Source organism: Rhea pennata, chromosome Z (genome assembly GCF_028389875.1).
Source record: "Rhea pennata isolate bPtePen1 chromosome Z, bPtePen1.pri, whole genome shotgun sequence".
Lineage (NCBI taxonomy): Eukaryota > Metazoa > Chordata > Aves > Rheiformes > Rheidae > Rhea > Rhea pennata.
In genome coordinates, this window is record NC_084702.1 from 72580893 (window position 1) to 72600221 (window position 19329).

Genomic DNA, 19329 nt, shown 5'->3' on the forward strand with positions numbered 1-19329 from the left:
ATGGTGAGGGGCAGGCTTAAGCCACTCCCCCTTCAGACACAGTTGTTCTAAATATCAAGTGAAAAAGAGATGCTCTCTGAGGGTTTCACTAAAAATTCATTCCAGCATGCAAGAGGAAGAATATTTTGGCAGCATATGGAAGCCATACAGCTACATAAGCCTCAATCTGTGTATTACTTACCAGTGTTACAGCCTGAATATAGATTTAAAGCTTCATAATGCCTTCCATTTATAAACACTTCAAAAAGCCTGTAACACCAATTCTCTATCAGTTACAGCACTCTGGGATGCAACTACTGCGTAGGAGTACTGTGGCAGTATTCCTCATGGCCAGTACCTTCCACTGAAGCTGACTCCAGTGACTCCTGAGATGCCAATGCCTTACTGCAGGATGGGCAAAGGTGCAGATGAGGTCCAAGGCCAGCTAACAGATGTTGTCCTCATCAGCTTCAGCTGATGGGCATCTCTCATGTTGTCCCTTGCCACCCTGATCTAAGGTAAAGGTCGATCACAGAAATAGGAGAGACTTCAGATCAGTTTTGTCCAACACTATGAACCAGCAACACCCAAAGGATCAGGTTCCACATATGTCCTGAGGACTCTCCAGTGCTACCCACAGAAGCTGGGGTAAAAAACAGGGCTGCTTACAGCAGTATTATCCATGCCTTTGAGCCTGAGTCAGTGATCACAACTATAGGTAACAACAACTCGCCTGAAGAGCCTCCCCAATACTCACCATTATTAATGGTGACATTGGTTTTATAGTCAGCTGCAATCCTGCTTCGATGATGAAGGCTTGTGATCAGCATCCAGAATTCAGCTGCTTACTACCCCTTCCAGGTATGCTAATCTAGTATAGAAGTTCCTAGTATAAAAGTAGCACCTGGAGGTGCTGAATACCCAAGTGTACATCTACGCTGTTGGAACTGCATAGTTTCCTTTTCGGGGCCTCAGAAGTCTTGTCCAGTCTGTAAATCTTAATATTAATATCACTTTAAAGTGAAACTAAGCTTACCAACGTGGTCTATTCTGATTTTATTCCCAATTTCCCTTAGCTTAGTTTCTTCTCTAGACATCTCCTGGGACAATGCAGCACTGCTGACCAGGAGAAAGCACCCTAACACTGAGGGGAAGTTCCTCATGCTATCGAGTAAGCAGAATGTGGGCTAACAGATATTTTGTAACGTGAAAAACAAAGAAAGCAAGGAAGTAAAATGTTTTCCTCTCAAAATCATGTTAGGTGCTTTGGAATTCAAGTAGGGCAGCACTGCACAACAGAGTTTGGAAGAGCAAGAGTGCCATGTGACCTGGAAGATCAACATGGATTTTTTAGGCATCAGTATAGTCAAGACAGCCATTGTCTGCACATTTTTGAAAGGCATGAACAAGAAAGATGGTATACTCATCTGCAGAAGGAATAAACAAAGCAGATGAAATACACTCCTGTTAGGACAGAGAAATGGAAGGCCTTGTTACCTCGTTAAAATAAAACCTAGCATTAAATGCAGCGTTATCAAAATTGAACTGATGACCTGAGTAAACTAGAGACGCAGAAAACTCACAAGTTACTCGAGCCTTATTGCTTAAAACTGGAATGTCAGCCTCAACCTCTCCATCTGGTCTCACGAGCAGATTCCACAAACTGCTACTTTCATCTTCATTACACTGAAAGTGTTGTTTTTTTTTTTTTTCTCCTTTTTAAAATTCTGACGAGAAACCCCCAAAACTGAAGTCCTTGGCTGATTTATTCTCAGTTTTATTTGGGGTTAATCTCAGTGCCTCATCTTCACTGCTTGGACATTGCTTCCAAAACAGCCTGCAAGCTGCTTCAGATGCCCTCAGCTCCAAGAAACACTCCAGCTCCCAGCCTTGTACTTTGTTCATAGCAGTATTTGAGGAGTCACCACAAAAATACACCCATCAAGTTTTGAGTTAATTTCCCCTCCTACCTTCAGTTGTTTCTGGAGACAGTTTTTCATATTTCCCATCAGTACCGAGAAAGGCCCTTTCCCAGATTCAGTTTTTGTACATACCGTTTTGGTAACATAACCATTTCCCACTCACTTCCTGCATGAGAATTTCTGGATTCAGAAACAGTATCTAGAGTATAGATCTGCAATAATCTGCAGGCCTTAAAGTTTGTTATTATAAATCCAACTCCCATGTAGTTGAAACAGAGAAACATCGTCCTTGGCTACCCGTTAGATTGTGTCAAGTCCAAGGCTCAAGTCAGAATATGGTCAGACAACTGATTCAGGATTTCCCCTAGGCATAACACAATCCTCCTAAGCATCCAGTAATTAAAGCAATTACTATCCTGTTTTCCAGTGAAGTCTAGCAAAACTTTTGGCAAATTATGACTAAGCCATCAGAGCAAGATAAGAGGAAAAAAACAGGTTTTACTAAGACATCTGAAGTACACTCATTCCAGGCTGGACATTTAGCAGCAGCAACTTGTTAGAAAAGAGCCTTCCAAGCCCAAGGTGTCATTTGAAGCCATTGATCATAGAGAGGAAAAGTGACATTCCTATTTTGAACTAGAGCCAAAGGAAGCGTGCTGAACATCTCCTGTGATAAGATGGCACAGGTATACCAATAGGAACATATTTTTTAAAAATCTCTTGAGCCCTCATAAGAAACTATTCAACTAGCAGCTGTAACAGGCTGACACTTGCTTGAAACGTCCAAGCGTTCAGCACGGATTTGACTGGCTGCCACTAAAAGGTTAAATCAAGCTTGATTCAAAATGGGCCATCAACTTCCAAATACAGCTCTATGAAATTTGGTAGGTTTGAACTTTTAGTACTGAGATTAGGAGCAATACTGATCCAGATAATGAAAGGCTTGTTCTGACCACCTTTGCACCATCACTACTGTGTAATACAACAGCTCAAATCAACTAGGCTCCAAGATAAACTGCAAAGAGCACTTGATACATGAAAGCCCAGCAAGAAGCATAACTTAAGTCTATTCACACTGCACAGCACAGGGCAAAGATCCCTAAGAAAACACCATAAATCTGGTGTTTTATCACCAAATAAATCAGTCCCAGAAACAGAACAGCCTCACAGACTGCTGTGCCCAAGCTACGGCGCAGGCTAGCTGGAGTGCTGCAGTACTAACACAGCTGGGCCACCATCAGTTCCCAAGCCAGCACACTGGCAGAGCATTACACCATATCAAGACATGTGTGCTCATGCTTTAAAACAGACATCCTCATTACAGCATGTCCCTGGCACTCTGCTCTGCGCTCAGTTTACCCTAAATCTCTCCAAGTAGCCTGTATCATGCATGCTTTCAGACTGGGAAACGTTACTTCTTAAAGAACATTTTATATAAAATCATTCTCCTGCAAGGAGCTGCCACACACTTGTGCTTGCACTGTGATCCAATTACAGACTTCCAGCACACAGCATTACCTCCTCTGAACGGGCCCCAAACATGCACTTAACTAAGGGCCACTCCAAATTGGCTGACAAACATTAAACCCAGAGCTATCTGTCCATCCTTTCTGAAGGGTGGCCACAGTGAGCATGACTTCCAAAAAATGGGGAACCACAAGTTAAAGGCTCTCAGGGGCAGAAGGAAGAAATATGAGGAAGCGTGACTCAGTCTTGCCCAGACTTATCCTACTGTGAGTGGCCTGGGTCTCCAAATCCTTTGTTTGTAACTAATAGCTGTAGGAAACTTTCCAGTTCCTGTTATTTCTCATTTCCAAGAGTCATTTGCAGAATGAGCGCAAATTAAAGCGTACTTGAATGCAACATACAGTTACTCATTGCCAAAGTATCACAGGTAGGGATAAGACGCCGCACAAGAACTCCCTCAGATTGTCAATGTTGGTGGCATAGTGCTTCAGCTGCAACTGCCTGCTGTGCTTGCAGGTACAAGAACGGCTTCATCCCTGCTAGAAAAAAAGCAGCACTTCCCACAAAGTTTAGATTTAACTGTTCAGCCATGAAGCTGACATTTAACACAAACCATTAGCCATTTAAGTCATGGCTAGAAATAATTTAATACCTTCAACACCCTAAATTTCAGAACTAGAACATATTCCCATATGCCTGAAGAGAAATTCATTAGCTTGAAGAAAAGCCTTACCTCATAAATGTTGGGATGCCACATTTTGGTCAGGAATCTGAAGGTAGGTGGTGAATATGGATAGTCAATAGGAAATTTAATGTGAGCCTGCAAAAAGTAGAAATATTTCAGTCATCATGAAACAGAATGAAGAGAGAACAGCAAGCTGCCTTTAGAGTGAAAAGTTGGAAAAAAAACCAATTAGAGCAATTACATTGTTTCATATACAAGTGCCTAAGCAGACTCTGCTTAATCCTACAAGTTTTTTAAACAAAGCTGTAACTGAACAAAAACAAGCAAACAAAATCTTGAACCCAGAACTGACAATGCTCAGAAAACAAGCTAAAAGGTATTTATCATGTTTCAGTTCAAGCAATGCTATCCATTAACTGATTTTCAACAGAAAAAATAGATTCAATAAGCTGGCACTCAAGGTATGATTGTTTCTTGTTGGGTTCAGAAGCAGGCTAAAAACATTTACTGAGGTTAAAAGGCTTGTTTTATGCATGCTAGTGCAAAGTATTTAAATCACGTTTTGGAGAAGGAAAAAAAATATTAAAGTCTTGCTCAACTAAAATCTAAGGGTTTTTGCCTTCCTTGTTTGAAAGTTTATCATCTAAACTGATGTAGCTACCTGCATTCTTAATGCTACACTTCTTGCCACAACAGACATTTAACAAGTCTGAATATTGCTTGTATATGCTTAATAGTCTCTAACTTGATGGCCCAAATACTGGTGGGCTCTGACAGTAAACATTACCTTCCAGCACCTATGAGGTCAGCACACAGCTGTGGGGCAAAATTCTCAGATCTCTGCAAAGATTGCAACTTTTCTGTACTACCCTGGGATTCACAACACTCAAAGCCAAACAGCAGGAAAAACATCTCAATGGCAAATGATTTAAGTGCTAGAGACTCTGGAGGAGGGAAGGACTCGCACACTGCTCTCCACACTCTGAAGCCCAAGTCCTTCCCTTGGCATTGTTCAACATGCCAAGAGTCCCAACCACCAGTCCAACGGGTATTCTCCATTGAAGCATCTTCTGCCTGCTGTGCTACAGCTGCGCTCACGTGTAATGGAGAACACAAAACAGATCCCAAAAAAGCCAAGTCACATGCAACCAGAGCTGAGCCCTGGGCACCTCCTTCCACCCAAGTGACTAACCACTCAAAAAGGCATGCCACCAGCCCTATTCAATGGGACATCCAACTCTGGGACATTTTAATCTGGAAGAGCAGATTGTTTGCATGCCTGCTTACCTAATTGGCTTACTGACCTATTAAGTACCTGGCTACAGTTTCACTTACAGACTGGCACACACCTTGGCATTGTAACCTAAGTTTTATTTCATTTGAGTGCCAGGTAGCCAAGAACAGAAGGTCTTTTGTTCAACTTTAAGGGAAGCACAGTAGCTGACATGTCTAAGCTCTTCACATATTTGCTTGTGGTACTACCTGTACATGGAGTATGCCGTAGTAGCACAGCAGCATCAAGTCCTTACATCATGGTAATTTGCCACGGCACATATACAACCAAGAGATTCATGACCTGCTTTAGCATCTTAGCCGACAGTTTAAGGTCAGCTACGTGAATGGCATTGCTCCAAGGCAAACGCCCATTATCACTGGACTACTACTAACAGTTGTAGCAAGGAAGCGCTTAGCTCTGGAACATGCTACCCTGGACGGGGAGCAGAGTAAAGATTTACCAAAGGTAGGACAAATTTATGTCAGCTCAAACGCCTGCATCGTGGAGCTGCAAACTTCTCCAGACCACTAGGGTTTTCCCAAGAATGCCTGTTCTTGTGCTTACATGCTGAAGTTTCATCAGATCTAAGGCATAAAACAGCCCAAGGCCTGAGATTAAAAATGTAAGAGACAATAAAATTCAGGACCGAGCTAGTTACAAGATTTCTCAGCAAAACCTATATGCGTGTCTTTACGTACACACAGGTTTAGTTTCCAGGCCACTCTAAGGAATAATATTGCTAGCAGTATTTCAGTGTTACTGTGTTTAAATCTCATATACATGGTCAAAAGGGATGAGGGAGCAGGTCTCACTCCTCTCAGTAATCTTTTGCTCTCAAACCAGTCTAACCCTGATGGTATCACTCCAAGACCACCACAGCACAAAGCTGTGTGGAGCACCATTTACCCTCTCTGTTCTCCCCCCACTAGCACTAGGCATGAGTCATGCAGAGGTTGTAGACCCTAGAGACTGTCTCAAACTTCTAAATACTATCTTGCAGCCACAACTCCGCAGCAAAAAAAGGGCTATTTGACTAAGAATTAAGTAAAGTTGGTATTTTGCCATGTAAAGGATACCTCTTGAGCTCTTGTGCCAGAAAATGTGACTTGAAAGAAATTAGAGAAATCTTTTCTTCCCATGTGGAGGCATTTGAGATCCAAGCTTGCCTTTAACTAGTTGCATGTCACAGTTGCAGCGTCACATCATTTGTGAATGAGCCATTTTCAGCTAGTCTGTAAGTGTTTAGACATCGAGATGCTCTACTGGAGCACAAAGCAAACGAAGCTGCTTCTGTACAAGGCCTGACTTCAGAGCCACAAGCCACAGAATTAGGCAATCCCAGATCAGAAGCAGGGAGTTTTTACAAGCACTTTCAGATCCCCAACTTTGAGATCATTCAGAACTTGAAAAACAAAACCAATTTTTCCCCCCTAGGCCTTACAAATAGGTCCCAGAGTATTATTTGATATCTCTTTCGTAACAGAAATTATCACCTAAAACAACCTTGCACTTGCTGAATGCTGTTCAAGTTTCTGAATAGGTTAAGAAAGGCGAGAGTTTCAGAGATAAGCTGTAAAACAGCTTAAAAAGCTGCATTAATAGCCATACTTAGATGTCAGGTCTCCCCCACCCACCTACACACATACACTAAAAGCCCAATTCCAAAAATAAATGACAAAAATAAGCCTGGATTAGGCAATAAAATTATTGTTGAAAATAAAGCAGTAGCTCACAGAGAGGCTTTTGCCCTACAATTTCCATGATCTAAGGCAAAGCAACAACCTGAGCTGCCTGTCACATTTGCTAAGATTCAGCCAGGCAATTCTAGGTACTAGAAAGTGACATAGTTTTAGGGTAGCTTGTTTTTAGTCTAGTTAAAGCCAGACAAATGATTCCCCCTCCCCCAACTTGCATCCTAAAAGTCTACTACTGCAAGCACCCAACCATTACTGGCAAACCTGTTTCTACCAACTGCTGAATCAAGTCCTGGTAGCCAGTTACAATGACTGACTACTACCGTGACCGAGCTTCTAGAATTATTAGCATGATAATATATAAATGTTGATTCAGGTATATCCTCTTCCTCTCAGTGGGGAGTATTAACACAAATAGTATTCCTTTAACTTCAGCTGTCTAGAAATTCAGTATTTATCCCAGCCTAGTTGTATATGCCAAATCCATAGCCTGACAGGAAACAGGCCTCTGACACCAATTTATTCTACTTTTTCTCACTGACAAAGCCTAGATACTTTGCTTTTAAGCAGCTAAGGTAGAAGTGTTGAAACCAACCTATCTGCCCACACAGAAAGGTAAGGCGAGGGGAGCAGGAGAGGAGGGGGTGCACACATTTCCTGGAAATCTACCATCATCACAACAGACCTGATTTTGGGGGTATCGGGATCACCTGTTGTAGTTGCCAACAGAAACCGCAGATGTTTGGCAGATGCTGAAACTGCCATTTAGAGACCATTTTTTAAAAAAGTCACAACTATAATATAAACACACAGCACCAGTGAAACTAAGCCTCTTTTGAAAGCTCTTTAAGTTCAGGTCCAAGTTGCAAGGTTTGCACTTATAAACTATACTGTAGCGTTTCGCAGTCATCTGCCACAGCCAAACCATAGACAAGCTCTTCCTGACTCAGTGACCGAGTATCCCCAAGGGCTCCATCCACTCCGCCCAGGCAAGAGTTACAGCATTTGCAAGCAGCACAAGGCCTCCTCATTTTACTTTGTAACATGTGTAACCAGGCTCCTTGCTGTGCCCATCACTCCCCGCAGCTGCATTCCTCCTGCCAGCATGTTGCTAACTACACCGTACATTTAACATGCAAGAAAGCCAACAAGAACGGCTACCGACTGCTACTGGGTTAAACGTTAAAAATCTAATCTCACGGAATGCCTCTTACTGCTACTAGCACATCATGCATTTATACAATTCATTTAATGGATTTCCCTCTTCCACATTAAGCCTGGATTACTGAATGCAGTATTAAATGCTATGTGCCAGAAAACACATTTAGCAGAGGTCAGCAGTAAGTATTAACAGCCTGTTTTGCACATCAACAGGGTTTAAAACACCTTGATACTGTTCAGCTTCAGAACCTGCAAAGCAGCATTAAAGCCAGCCACACTAAATTGTCAGTTATTTGACAAAGTGAACATGAACGTAGGACTAGTGTTGCCTTTTCAGCTCCAGATAAGACGACTCAGGACCTGAGCAATTTCTTACAGTAAAGCTGTGCACTATCTGGTAATTTAGTCCCAGTTTTGACTTCATTACCCAGAAACACCCTATCCACATTTATTGATATTCCTTGTGCTTTTATAAAAAGAGTTAAAAAAGCACATCTTTCATCCAAGTTAGAAGATGAGTGACCAGGTAAATAAAGTCTGGTGAATCCTGAATCCCCCCCCCCCCCCCACTGCTGTAGGTGGCCATATTAACAGTAGCAAATATCTGATGTTCTGTTTTATCTCAACTGTTTCATAAGCAATTTAAATCACCAAGATCTGAGTATGAAAACCAAAATAGATCTCAAAAGAGGCTGTTAAGCCACAACAAAAGGAAAACAGAGCCTCAATTCAGTAGACTGAAAATGAATCAAGCAAGGTTAACTTACAAAACCAGAAACTGCTTTGACAGGCAGAAGAGTCTGTTTTTGTTTCACATTAAGTCATATCCTGTATATAGTTCCTAATTTAGTTATCCAGGCACAGCATTACTAAAAGCTATTATTTTCAATGGATGACTACTTGGTTATAAGCTAGGTTACCTTTTGCCAAAACTTCTTTTAGTAATAAAATTTTACTGTTACATCTCTAATTAGACATTGTACATATAGGCTGGACTATTAGACATGAAGATCAAAATTACAAATACAGCTTTAAATAAAAGGCTTCGAATATTAGTCTTTTACTGCTTAGATCTGACAGCAGAAGGACAAACAGGAGTGGGGGGGAGGGAAATCACTACAGCCCCACTGATGAGCTGGTTTACATCCAAGCTCCTGGGATCGCACACGTTCGCACTCCTGTTGCCTGGGCCGTCTCTCGAGGGATCTGAGTAAATAAAATTGCTCTAAACGGTAGAGTTAGTCACAACAAGCAGTGCCTGGAAACCAAACCATTTTCTTCTAACAATATTTTAAAAAGCCTTTAAAAAAAAAAAAGATAGCCTTTCATATCCTAGAAGTTCAGTCCAGAATTTTTTTTTTTCGCCTGTATGATGATAACTGCTCATGACAGCCATTACTCATTTAGAGAGCGAGTTAGCCTACACAAGTCAGCTGCGTTTAGGATCTCAAGCATTTTGGTAGTCAGATAATAGATTCTCTTGCAGCGAGTTCCACCACAGGGACAGTCCATGGTATCCAGGAGAGCACCACTTTGACTCTGGTTAGAAAGCCCTCGCCGTCAGCACTCTCGAACGAGGGAACACCCAGCTTCAGACAGAGCAGCCGCTCATGTTCTCCTTTGGATAGCTTGCTTGGGAGCTGTTCGAAAAGCCAAGGACAGGCTGAAAGCCGAATAATAAGTTTCCCCTGGCAACAGGCCATCTGCACATTTTGGAAGCTATTCCTTTTCCCAGGCACATGGCTGAGCACCACCTCTCCGGCACAGGGACAGGAGGTGCCCATCTCCACCTGCGCGTAACTCAGAGCTGTGGTGCCCCTTCTTTTGGGCAGAGAGGTTTTTCCTAATGCAGCAACACATCCCGGGCTAGTAAAGGCAAAGCAAGGGTGTCTTTCCAGCTTGGGATGGATTTGTGAACGCTTTGGTGTAAGCCCCAGTCTATCAGTAAGCTCTTCACACGCAGGAGTAGGCTAAGGTCACAGGGCACAACAGAGACAACTTTTCAAACTACTGCAGCTATCCCCAAACCCTTGGTCACTGCCCTCAGAGCTTAACCAAACGGGAGCACTCCCCTGTGCTAGTGTGAGAACAGCCAGGTTCACTTCCACTACTTTTATTGTCAATTTTTACTTTACACAGTGCTACAAAAACCACTATCATTACAGCAGCTGCAGGAGAGGCAGCAACTAGCAAAAGAATTTAAGAACTGGAAATGGTGGCATCCTGAGCCATCACAGCATTTCTTCAATAGCCTGTTTGTTTTTACTCAGTTTTTGCATTTTTCTGCCATCTCATCACAGAAAAGGCAACTACCAGCAACTATACATGGCATAAAAATCAAACAGAACAACTTGGTCCTCTCCTGTAGTGCAAGCTGCTAGCCCAACAGCTTTGCTAAACCTCAAACCATGGCAGTTGAGTGCTAAAGCAATTTCAGAGTCTCATATGAAAAAGCTGATGTCATACTCAGGTTTCTGTATTTTCCTAGAAACATCCATGCTAAGGTATTAGCAATTTCTGCCTCTAATTCAACCTGAACTTCAGGATCAGACTTGATCTAAAGAACAAAAATCTTTTCAGTAAAAATTAAAGATTTTGACAAGCCAGATAAAAAGATTTGTGATCACCAATTGCCTCAAGTGGAGATTGGGCTCCCTGGGTTGGATGATTTCTGACTGCCCCCAGATTTGGTGTTTATATGCGAGTTGTATGGCTTGAAATCAGGTTTGTGATTTTGTGTTCTGCAGAAATCAGGCTATAGTCTATTTTCTGGGAAGAAACAGATGAATCAATTCTTATCTGCATCTGTACAAACATACAGACTTCCAAATTCAGAAAATAGAAAGAATTTCTAGTATGCAAAACTGAAGTCTCTATAGTGCTTAATCCTTCTCAAACAGCCTAAAGATACTTTGTGATGCTGTACCTAAAACTTACTCCAAGTTTACATCTCCTCCCATGTCTCTGCTTTAAAGGAGAACCTGGCACTTGAAATACAGCAAGATATTGGTACCTGAATTGGCAAAGCTCTGCAGTGCTAGTGCAGCTGCTCTAAAAGAAATCTGGTGTGTCCATTACAGAAAAATGCCCCTCCAGCTCTTTACTTGCAAAACTGATACAGCTTTGCTGGAGCAGCAGCAGGAATCTTTGAGGCTGCTTATTCAAAGTATCATACTACATTACTGGCATCTCTGGCAGCATGTGTGGAAGTCCTCCAGTTAAGTGTGCGCTTAACATTCTGAGTATCTGCCTCCACTTGCCAGGCTTCAGAGTCCAGAAGATTGTCATTTATTAGAAACTGCATTAGGCTGTGACATATTACACATCCTATTCAATCTCAGGAACATGTTTTGAGCTTATATAATCTGGGTAAGTAAACTATTTTCTTTACACGGACTTATCACATAGGAATGCCTTTGGAACAGTTGAAAGGAGACAGTATGATACAATTTTTCAAACTCATACTTTTTCTTATAGCTTACTTTTCTCAAATTCAAATGATTATCAGCAAAACATAAGTTTCACAGAATTCTGTATTGGGCTGGACAGAGTTTTGATGAACTTGACTTTGACAGTTTGCATATCCACTAAAATGCAGCAGATTGCTCTATTCTTTAATAAAATAGGCCATACAGTATACATCTGCAGAGTGAAAAGATGTCCAAACTAGCTTGATACAGAAGCACCCTTTCCTTCAGCCTGCTTAACTATTTTTAGACAATTCTTTAAACAAAACACCAGCCTAACCATTCATGAGTCAGTCAATGACTAATTGCCTTGATTCTCTTCATATGCAATCCAGGCTCTATGCAAGAGCAAAGCTTTCCCCAAGGGACAGCCAATCACATGTTCTGCTAAAAAACACAGGGCTAGTCTCGATGCAGTCACCTCTTTCATAAGCAGCAAGGGGAAAGAAGTATTTATAGCATAGCAAGTGTAAACCAAAGCACTGTGCTGCAGTGTTATACAACTTGGCATTTCTCATCCAGGCAGGCAGGCAGTTCTTTCGATGGTGTTTCTCAAGCTGGCATAGCAGATTTAGCTTAAACGAAAGGTAGGTGCTGTCGTTCAGTTTCTGGAAACCTAGGAAATGCAATCTCCAAGAAATTTCTGTGCTGAATGTCACACAAAGCCAACTAAGCACGGTTGCAGCCATGCTGCTTGTTCATCAGCTACTGCACTGCTGGTCGTGAATGCTCCTGTTTGCCTGGACTTGCTGCCTGTGACCAGCTCCTATGGCAGTTAACACTTGCTTGGCAGTGGTAATCGAGTCTGCTCTACTGTCTCACTTCCTACCCAAAGAGCTAAATACAGCTGCACTCTCTCTTAGAGAGGAGACACTGTCAGGATCATATTAATTTAGATTTATAATACTATACTGATACAACTGTGTTAGGCACTAGCCCTAGTGTACAACCTAACTGCCTCCTAGTTCCTGCAGGAAATAGTACCACAACACAAGCCTTTTACTAAGGAGAAGCCTATACTTGAGACACAAAAGTATGTTTTGCTGTGCCATTACTTTAGATGCTTCAAGCAGATCAAGTTTAAAGTTTAAGCTAAAGTAAGTACATTAGCCAACACATATCCATCCTGGCTCCTCAGGTTATTGTTTCTGTAGCAAGGTGAGTGTTGTTGTTGTTAGCGAGGAGTCACAGTCAAGCGGCATTCAACACTCATTCTCTGCTTCTTTTCACCCGCCATGTGCTCTAGGTGATTTGGAACTCTAAGCGTGACAATCAACACAGCTTTATTCGTAAGAGGCAATGACTCAGTTTGAAAAGTGTACTGCAAGGGATGAGAATTAATGAAAGATGAACCCTAGCTCAGGTTTACATTTTCTAAAACCAATTTAACATTCTGATAATGTTAGCAGCTCCATGTGAGCTTTGGCCTGCTACAGAGAGGGAGAGCAGTTGACATTCAAATGCAAGTTTTAAATTTATTTCCAAACATTAATCTATAGTCAAAATCAAAATACAAGGGCAGATCACTGAAGGCTATGTAGTATGAAGCTACTACATTTCATACTACAAAGCTTTCTGGCCTCGCAATATTGCAAAAGGCTACAACAGCTACCCAGAATTTGTCACTGCACAGCTCCTGCAAAACTACATTAACTGCATTAAAGAGGACAAAAGATCACTTCATACACTAAACGTCTCCTTTAATAAAAGGCAATCATTAGACAGTACCATTGCTGTACTGGACATGGACATGAAATTCAACTGCTCTGGCCTTTGGTGGTTCCAAAATACTACCGGATTTGAATCACATCTGGTTGCTTTGTGCTAGGCACTATAATAGATAATCCCCTCAAAGTGTGGATATAAGGAAATGAGTACAGAACATATCATTTGCGGTCCCCAGCTTCTGCAGATCGCTAAGTTACCTCCCTGCTATTAAAAAAAAAAAAAAAAAAAAAAAAAAAGCTCCATTTAAAAGCTATTTACAAGTGGTCAGAAAAAAAAAACCTGTGAAATGGTTGTTGTATACCATCATTAATACGTGGATGCTTACAAAAAACCCACCCAACCAAAAAACCTACAAACACCCTCCCCCCATATCCTACCAAACAAAACAAAACACACACACACACACACATCATATCTTCACACCACACAAAGATATACAACACTGAAGCAGGAGAACGCTAACATTGATACTGCTACCTATATTCCAGCAAGTTACCATGTAAATGACTAAGATGACATTTGGATAAAGCTAGTATTCTCAATTTGCTCAAAAGCTGAAAAAGCCAGCAAAAGGATGCAAAGCAGATTGATTCATCTGCAGTGCAGCATAGATACTTCAGATGTCTTTTATACTTCTGATAAAGGCAGAGTAGGTACAACAGAGCTGAGCTCTGTACAAGCATGAACATCCTTGGAACATAAGCATGTATCCAGATCTGCTGGAAATATTCTCATTGAATTTGAAGATAAACCTAGTAAGGGTAGCAGTTAGGAAGAACCGCTTCAGAGTGTTGCAGGTCAAGAGGATTTCAAGGTCAAAACAAAGTTTTAACTGGATAAATTTGTGATGAAAATTTAAGCACAAGATCTGGCTGTTTGGACAGAGAAAGCAAGATCTTGTAAGAAAGAGTCAAAGAAAACTTGTAAAACTGCATAGAAGTGGCCTTTAAATAGCTCTAACATTATGCAGCTTTGCCTGTCAGTACCAAGAAAGGAATGGAGGAAAATTAAAACCTGTCTTTCTTTCCTCCCCTCACCCTCTCAATAAAACACAAGTCACATCTATTATTCTTGATTTAAAGTGGCAGGTCTGACTGCATAAGAGAAACCTGAGTGACAAAAGAGATTGCTCCAAAGTGGCATATTAGGAAAGAGAAGGGAAGGTCTATTGTAAATCGATAGTTTTAGTTTACTCTTGGTGAGAATTGGAGAGTGTGGATGCAAAAAAAAAAAAAAAAAAAAAAAAAAAAAAAAAAAAGAGAGAGAGAGATGCAAGAAGTTTAAATGGCAGAGGCAGATTCACAACCGTAAACATAAAGCTCTGGCAAGAGATCCTACAGCTGATGTTATGGAGAGGCAAGGCCTGAAGGAGAAAAAAAAAAGAATCTAGAATCTAGAAAGTTTAGAGGATGTTCTCTATTGTGAGATGCTCCTTTGTGTTGGGACCTTCCTGGCAACCACCTTTTGGTGAATTTTGGAGAGTTTACTTTTCAATTTCACCCTTCTTTTAAGATCATAAAGCTTAAGAACATTAATTAAAAGATTAGAGCAGAGAATGAGAAAACAACCTCCCCACTGGTTGTGCTGCTCATTGAGAGTAGCCAGAGAGCACCTCCTGGTTCAGAAGCCTCCACAGAAGCAAGTCATGTGGCTTTTCTGCAAAGGCTCCAGAGAGAAGGTTATACCCACACATCTGGAAAAACTTAAGACATGAGCACAGGACTTGTTGGCTCACATGCAAAATAAATTGAGGCCATCAAAACTCAGGAAGGGCAGAGACCAGAGCAGAATATTCAGATTTATTGGTATGCTACCCATAGTCATATGCTTATATTCTTTACAGTGCCTAAGACTCATTTGTGAAAACTTACTGTTTTAATTATGTTAGGCTGTTCGATCAGCCCCTGTAACTTAGATACACTGCACTTTATATGAATGCCTACACACTATCAGGTTACAATGCAGTAATCATCAGTCAGCAGCACAAGCTGGCAGTATTTTGAGAACACAAGCATGAGCACAGCCCTGTCATGGGAAGCCTACCCCAGACATAAAGGCCAAGTGTCTGAACCCTAAAGTAGTCTGCATCAGTAAATAGAGCCTTATCTAGGCTGAGAAAAGATGTGTCAATGCTAGAAGGAAATGACTTATGCACATTTAACATTATAGGCATTTTCATACTATATTTTTTTCCAGTTAATAGCCAGTAATGCTATAAGGTTCTGTTCATCATCAGCTTAAAATACATTAGTAGTTAATGACCAAATTAATGATTCAAATTCAACTATATCATCAGTAGTATGACTGATTAGCACTTCTTTACAAGCAAGAAAGTATATTTTAATAAAAAACAGATTCAGGCATCTGTGTGATATTTAAAGCAGTAGATGCTTCTTCATACAAAAACATATTCAAAGCATGACTTGGAGGAGCCTCTAGTGGTGATGAAGTAGATGTGATTATGAATTAACAGATACTCAAATATAAGCTAACAATCTTGCTGGTATTCACACTAGCCTACAGATACATTACTAGTCAAATTACCATCCATCAGCATCTGAAAGTCACATACAAATACTTAATACCAACCAGGATCTGTTAAATGGCGCGAGGAGTTTTATGTTGCCTTGAATTAATAAGGAAGCAAACCAACCTGCTTTTGCTCTTCAGAGTCTAGACAGTACTTGGTTTAACAAAGGAGTTTGAAAGTTTCCGAGAACATGGAACAGTGTTCGTACCCGATCTATACCCCAACATATGCATTGATAGGTAGACCACTATTTTTAATCAAATGCTATCTATATACATAAAGTAAGCTGGTTTAAGATTTGCACTTTAGAATTAGATCTGTTGAATACTTTTACACAGACATTAGAGCAGTATATTCCATATGTATCGAGACTGTAGAGTGCATTGCTACCAGAAAAGGACTTTTGCAGAGTACAAACTTTGTTTGACAGTATCAACTGGAAGTAGTTATGTTCACACTCCATTTGGCTAGCTTGAGAACAGCTCTCATGAACTATGCAGTTTCTCACATCTTGTGACCTGAGCACGAAGCCACCATAACAATGTGGCATATAGCAAAAAATGGAAAGCTAACTTCACTTCTGTAGGAAGCTAGGAAACATTAAGCCTTTTGATAAGCACTAATATCGATGTAATGCTTTCTTTGGCCTACCACAAAAGTCAAGTCCAAGCACATTTGCAAGTTTGCTTGCATCCATTCACATGCCACCAGTGTGCCAGTAAAAGCCCTTAAAGAGCTGGAACACTGACCTCTTTCTTACAGGACTATCTGGCATTGAGAAGTAAAAACGGCAACCAACTTCTGTCTGTAGTGACGGGTAGTGAAAAGGTTAATGCTATTTCAACACTTCATAATGATAACTGCAAGCTAGAATCAAAGTACTTTTGAGAGATTTGGTTATTAGCAGATGAAAGATTTGTTTGACAAAAGACTACAGGTCTCCATTTCTTTATGACTATTTCATAAAGAAACTAACAAACTTCTGAAAAATTGAATCTTTAATAGAGATAAGCTGAATTATATTTCAAATATTGCCAGAATTATACAGCTATATACAGACTAACTGAAAAGCCGTCTATATACCATCAGTACATTTACAGTAATTGCTGCTTGACAGAGTTTGCTTTAGAAGACCTGAATATAACAACATAAAAAAAAAAAAAAGTATAGCCCTCAAGGCATTCTCTGACTAATAAATAATATATAAAAAGCTAAGCATCATCATATATTATATAAATTATAAATATAATAAACCATGGTGCTGTGCTAGATTTCTGGATGAAAATTATACTGCAAATTGACGGGAAGCCAAATACGATTCCCCCTCCCTGATAGCCTACAAAGCTGTATTTTTAGCTGGATACAATTCTGTTTCTGTATGAAATTTATTTCCTGAAAGATCAGGGTTACCCAGTTGCTACTGTGGAGCAAGCACACAATACGCATTTAGAGCTTTGTATGGCACAGCAGTTTGGGGGGGGGGGGGAAGATCAGCAGCCTATTCACTGGGACAGGAGAATCCTGCAAGGTGACCAACAGAAGTCAAATGCTGTCCTATAGATGCTCTATTCTGTGCTTCGCATTTGCCTTCCTGTACAGGAGTAGCCATGCGCTAGAAAATTTAGTCTGAGAAATGCCTTATGTCATACATATGTTTTCAGTTTAAAAAATATCTTGCCATGCAAGTGACAATTATAGAATATAGTCAGCTCAAAAAACATCTCAGATCTGTTAACTTGAAATTTCTTGCAACATGATAGGTGGTGGAAGTACCTGCAATACATCAGTAGCAGCACAAGGGACAATTGCACTGACTGATTCCAAGCTCCTTTCCAAAAAGCCAAAATTATCCTTGTCCCCTTTCTGGGGCATTTGGCATCCTTCACTATAATCATCATTCAGATCCTTCTCCTCTACTTGGTCCCAGTTTTCATAGCTTCTAAAGAAAAAGTGAGTTTTAAGTAGAGCAAAATAGGTTCCACAGGAGACAGTAATCTTCTCACGCACTGAAGGTGGTCTGAGAAGTCAAGCACCAGATCCAGAAGGTCTGTTCACTGTACCAAAAATGGGTATGTTTTTTTTCCACAGATAACACAATTTGCCATCCCACAATTTGCCACCTTAAGCTGGCCCAGTGAAACAACAGGAAATTACAGAGCCTCCCCCCCCCAAGAAGAGCCCCTTCCAGTGCTTATTAGGTGCACCACGCTACAGTTCACGGCAATCGGTGCCAAATGCAGCTATCCTGGCATGACAAAAGGATCAGCTGCACTGATCATTGCCACAGCAAATTCATTTTCTGTTCAAAGCACGTTAGCTCAGCCAAGCAGCTCTACCACCTCTGAAGGCTGCTGCCTATGTGACCCTTAAAATTACTCCCCCTTCCAGCTTACTCAGCACTATATTGATTTATATCCAACATTGTTAGTTCTGTTGCAAAAAAGAATAGCTTGCAGTACGCTCAAAAGTGTTTGACCTTTTAGCTGTCCCACTAGAAGCAGTTTACGCCACACTACTCAAACTGTAAGGCCAAAAAGTTTTTTTTTTTTTTTTAATGCCTTTAACATCTTGAACTTAACTCTATCAGTCTTTAAAAGACAAAGTGATTCAACAAAACCACACATACTAATGCCAGCATCTCTTCCTATGCACCAAACCCATGGATAGGCAATATAACCTGCATTCATTCTAATGTCCACACAGTCATTATATCTTGAACTCTTGATTTCTTTAAGAAATGGAAACATTCCATTACCAAAAAAAACCTAGAAAAAAAAAAAAAAAAAAAAAAAAAAGAGAGAGAGAGAGAGAAAAAGAGAGAAAAGAAAAAAGCAATACTCCACTTAAAAAAAAAACTACATACTACAAAGATGCTTTACAGTAACAAGTGAACTTTCTTCTCCTGCACTGCAATAATTAAGAAGTTGTACAGAGGTAAGAGAATCCCTTCTGCTCCCACTTCTCACCAAGTCATTACTAGTTGTGAATCCTTACCCTCATAGGGCTGCCTACAGAGCTTTTTAGAAAGCTTTATTACCTTTGGCATCAGCACCAATAAGGTCAGCAGAAGTTGGGGTTTTCTAAAACCCATGAGAAAATAAGATAGCTCACTTACCACTTCCATGTGAACTTAGGGGAACCGAAGTCATTACTGTCATAGTAAGTAGCAGAATACACATATAGCATATATGGCATCAATTATTTATGCTTTTGTTTCAAAAATCAAAAGCAGAACCAGGGAAAAAAGGAAATACAGACAAGGATTTCCTCCTCCTGAACAAGACACTTGCCTTCAGCTATGTATTTCTTGATGCTTAATCTCATCATGTCTTGGCCACACTGCTGCTGAAGGATTAAAGTGTATTAAATTCTAGCCCTTTATTAGCATCTCTAACATTAAATATACTTGTTCAAGACAAA

General features: G+C 40.6%; 1 protein-coding gene across 1 annotated transcript in view; it reads right to left on the reverse strand.

The window, feature by feature from the left end:
- UBE2R2 (ubiquitin conjugating enzyme E2 R2) overlaps positions 1 to 19329 on the reverse strand; it is a 51733-nt gene that overhangs the window by 8194 nt on the left and 24210 nt on the right. Inside the window, exon 2 of the mRNA XM_062600149.1 lies at positions 4102 to 4188. Coding sequence (XP_062456133.1) covers positions 4102 to 4188 — 87 coding nt within the window. The remainder of the gene's footprint in view (positions 1 to 4101; positions 4189 to 19329) is intronic.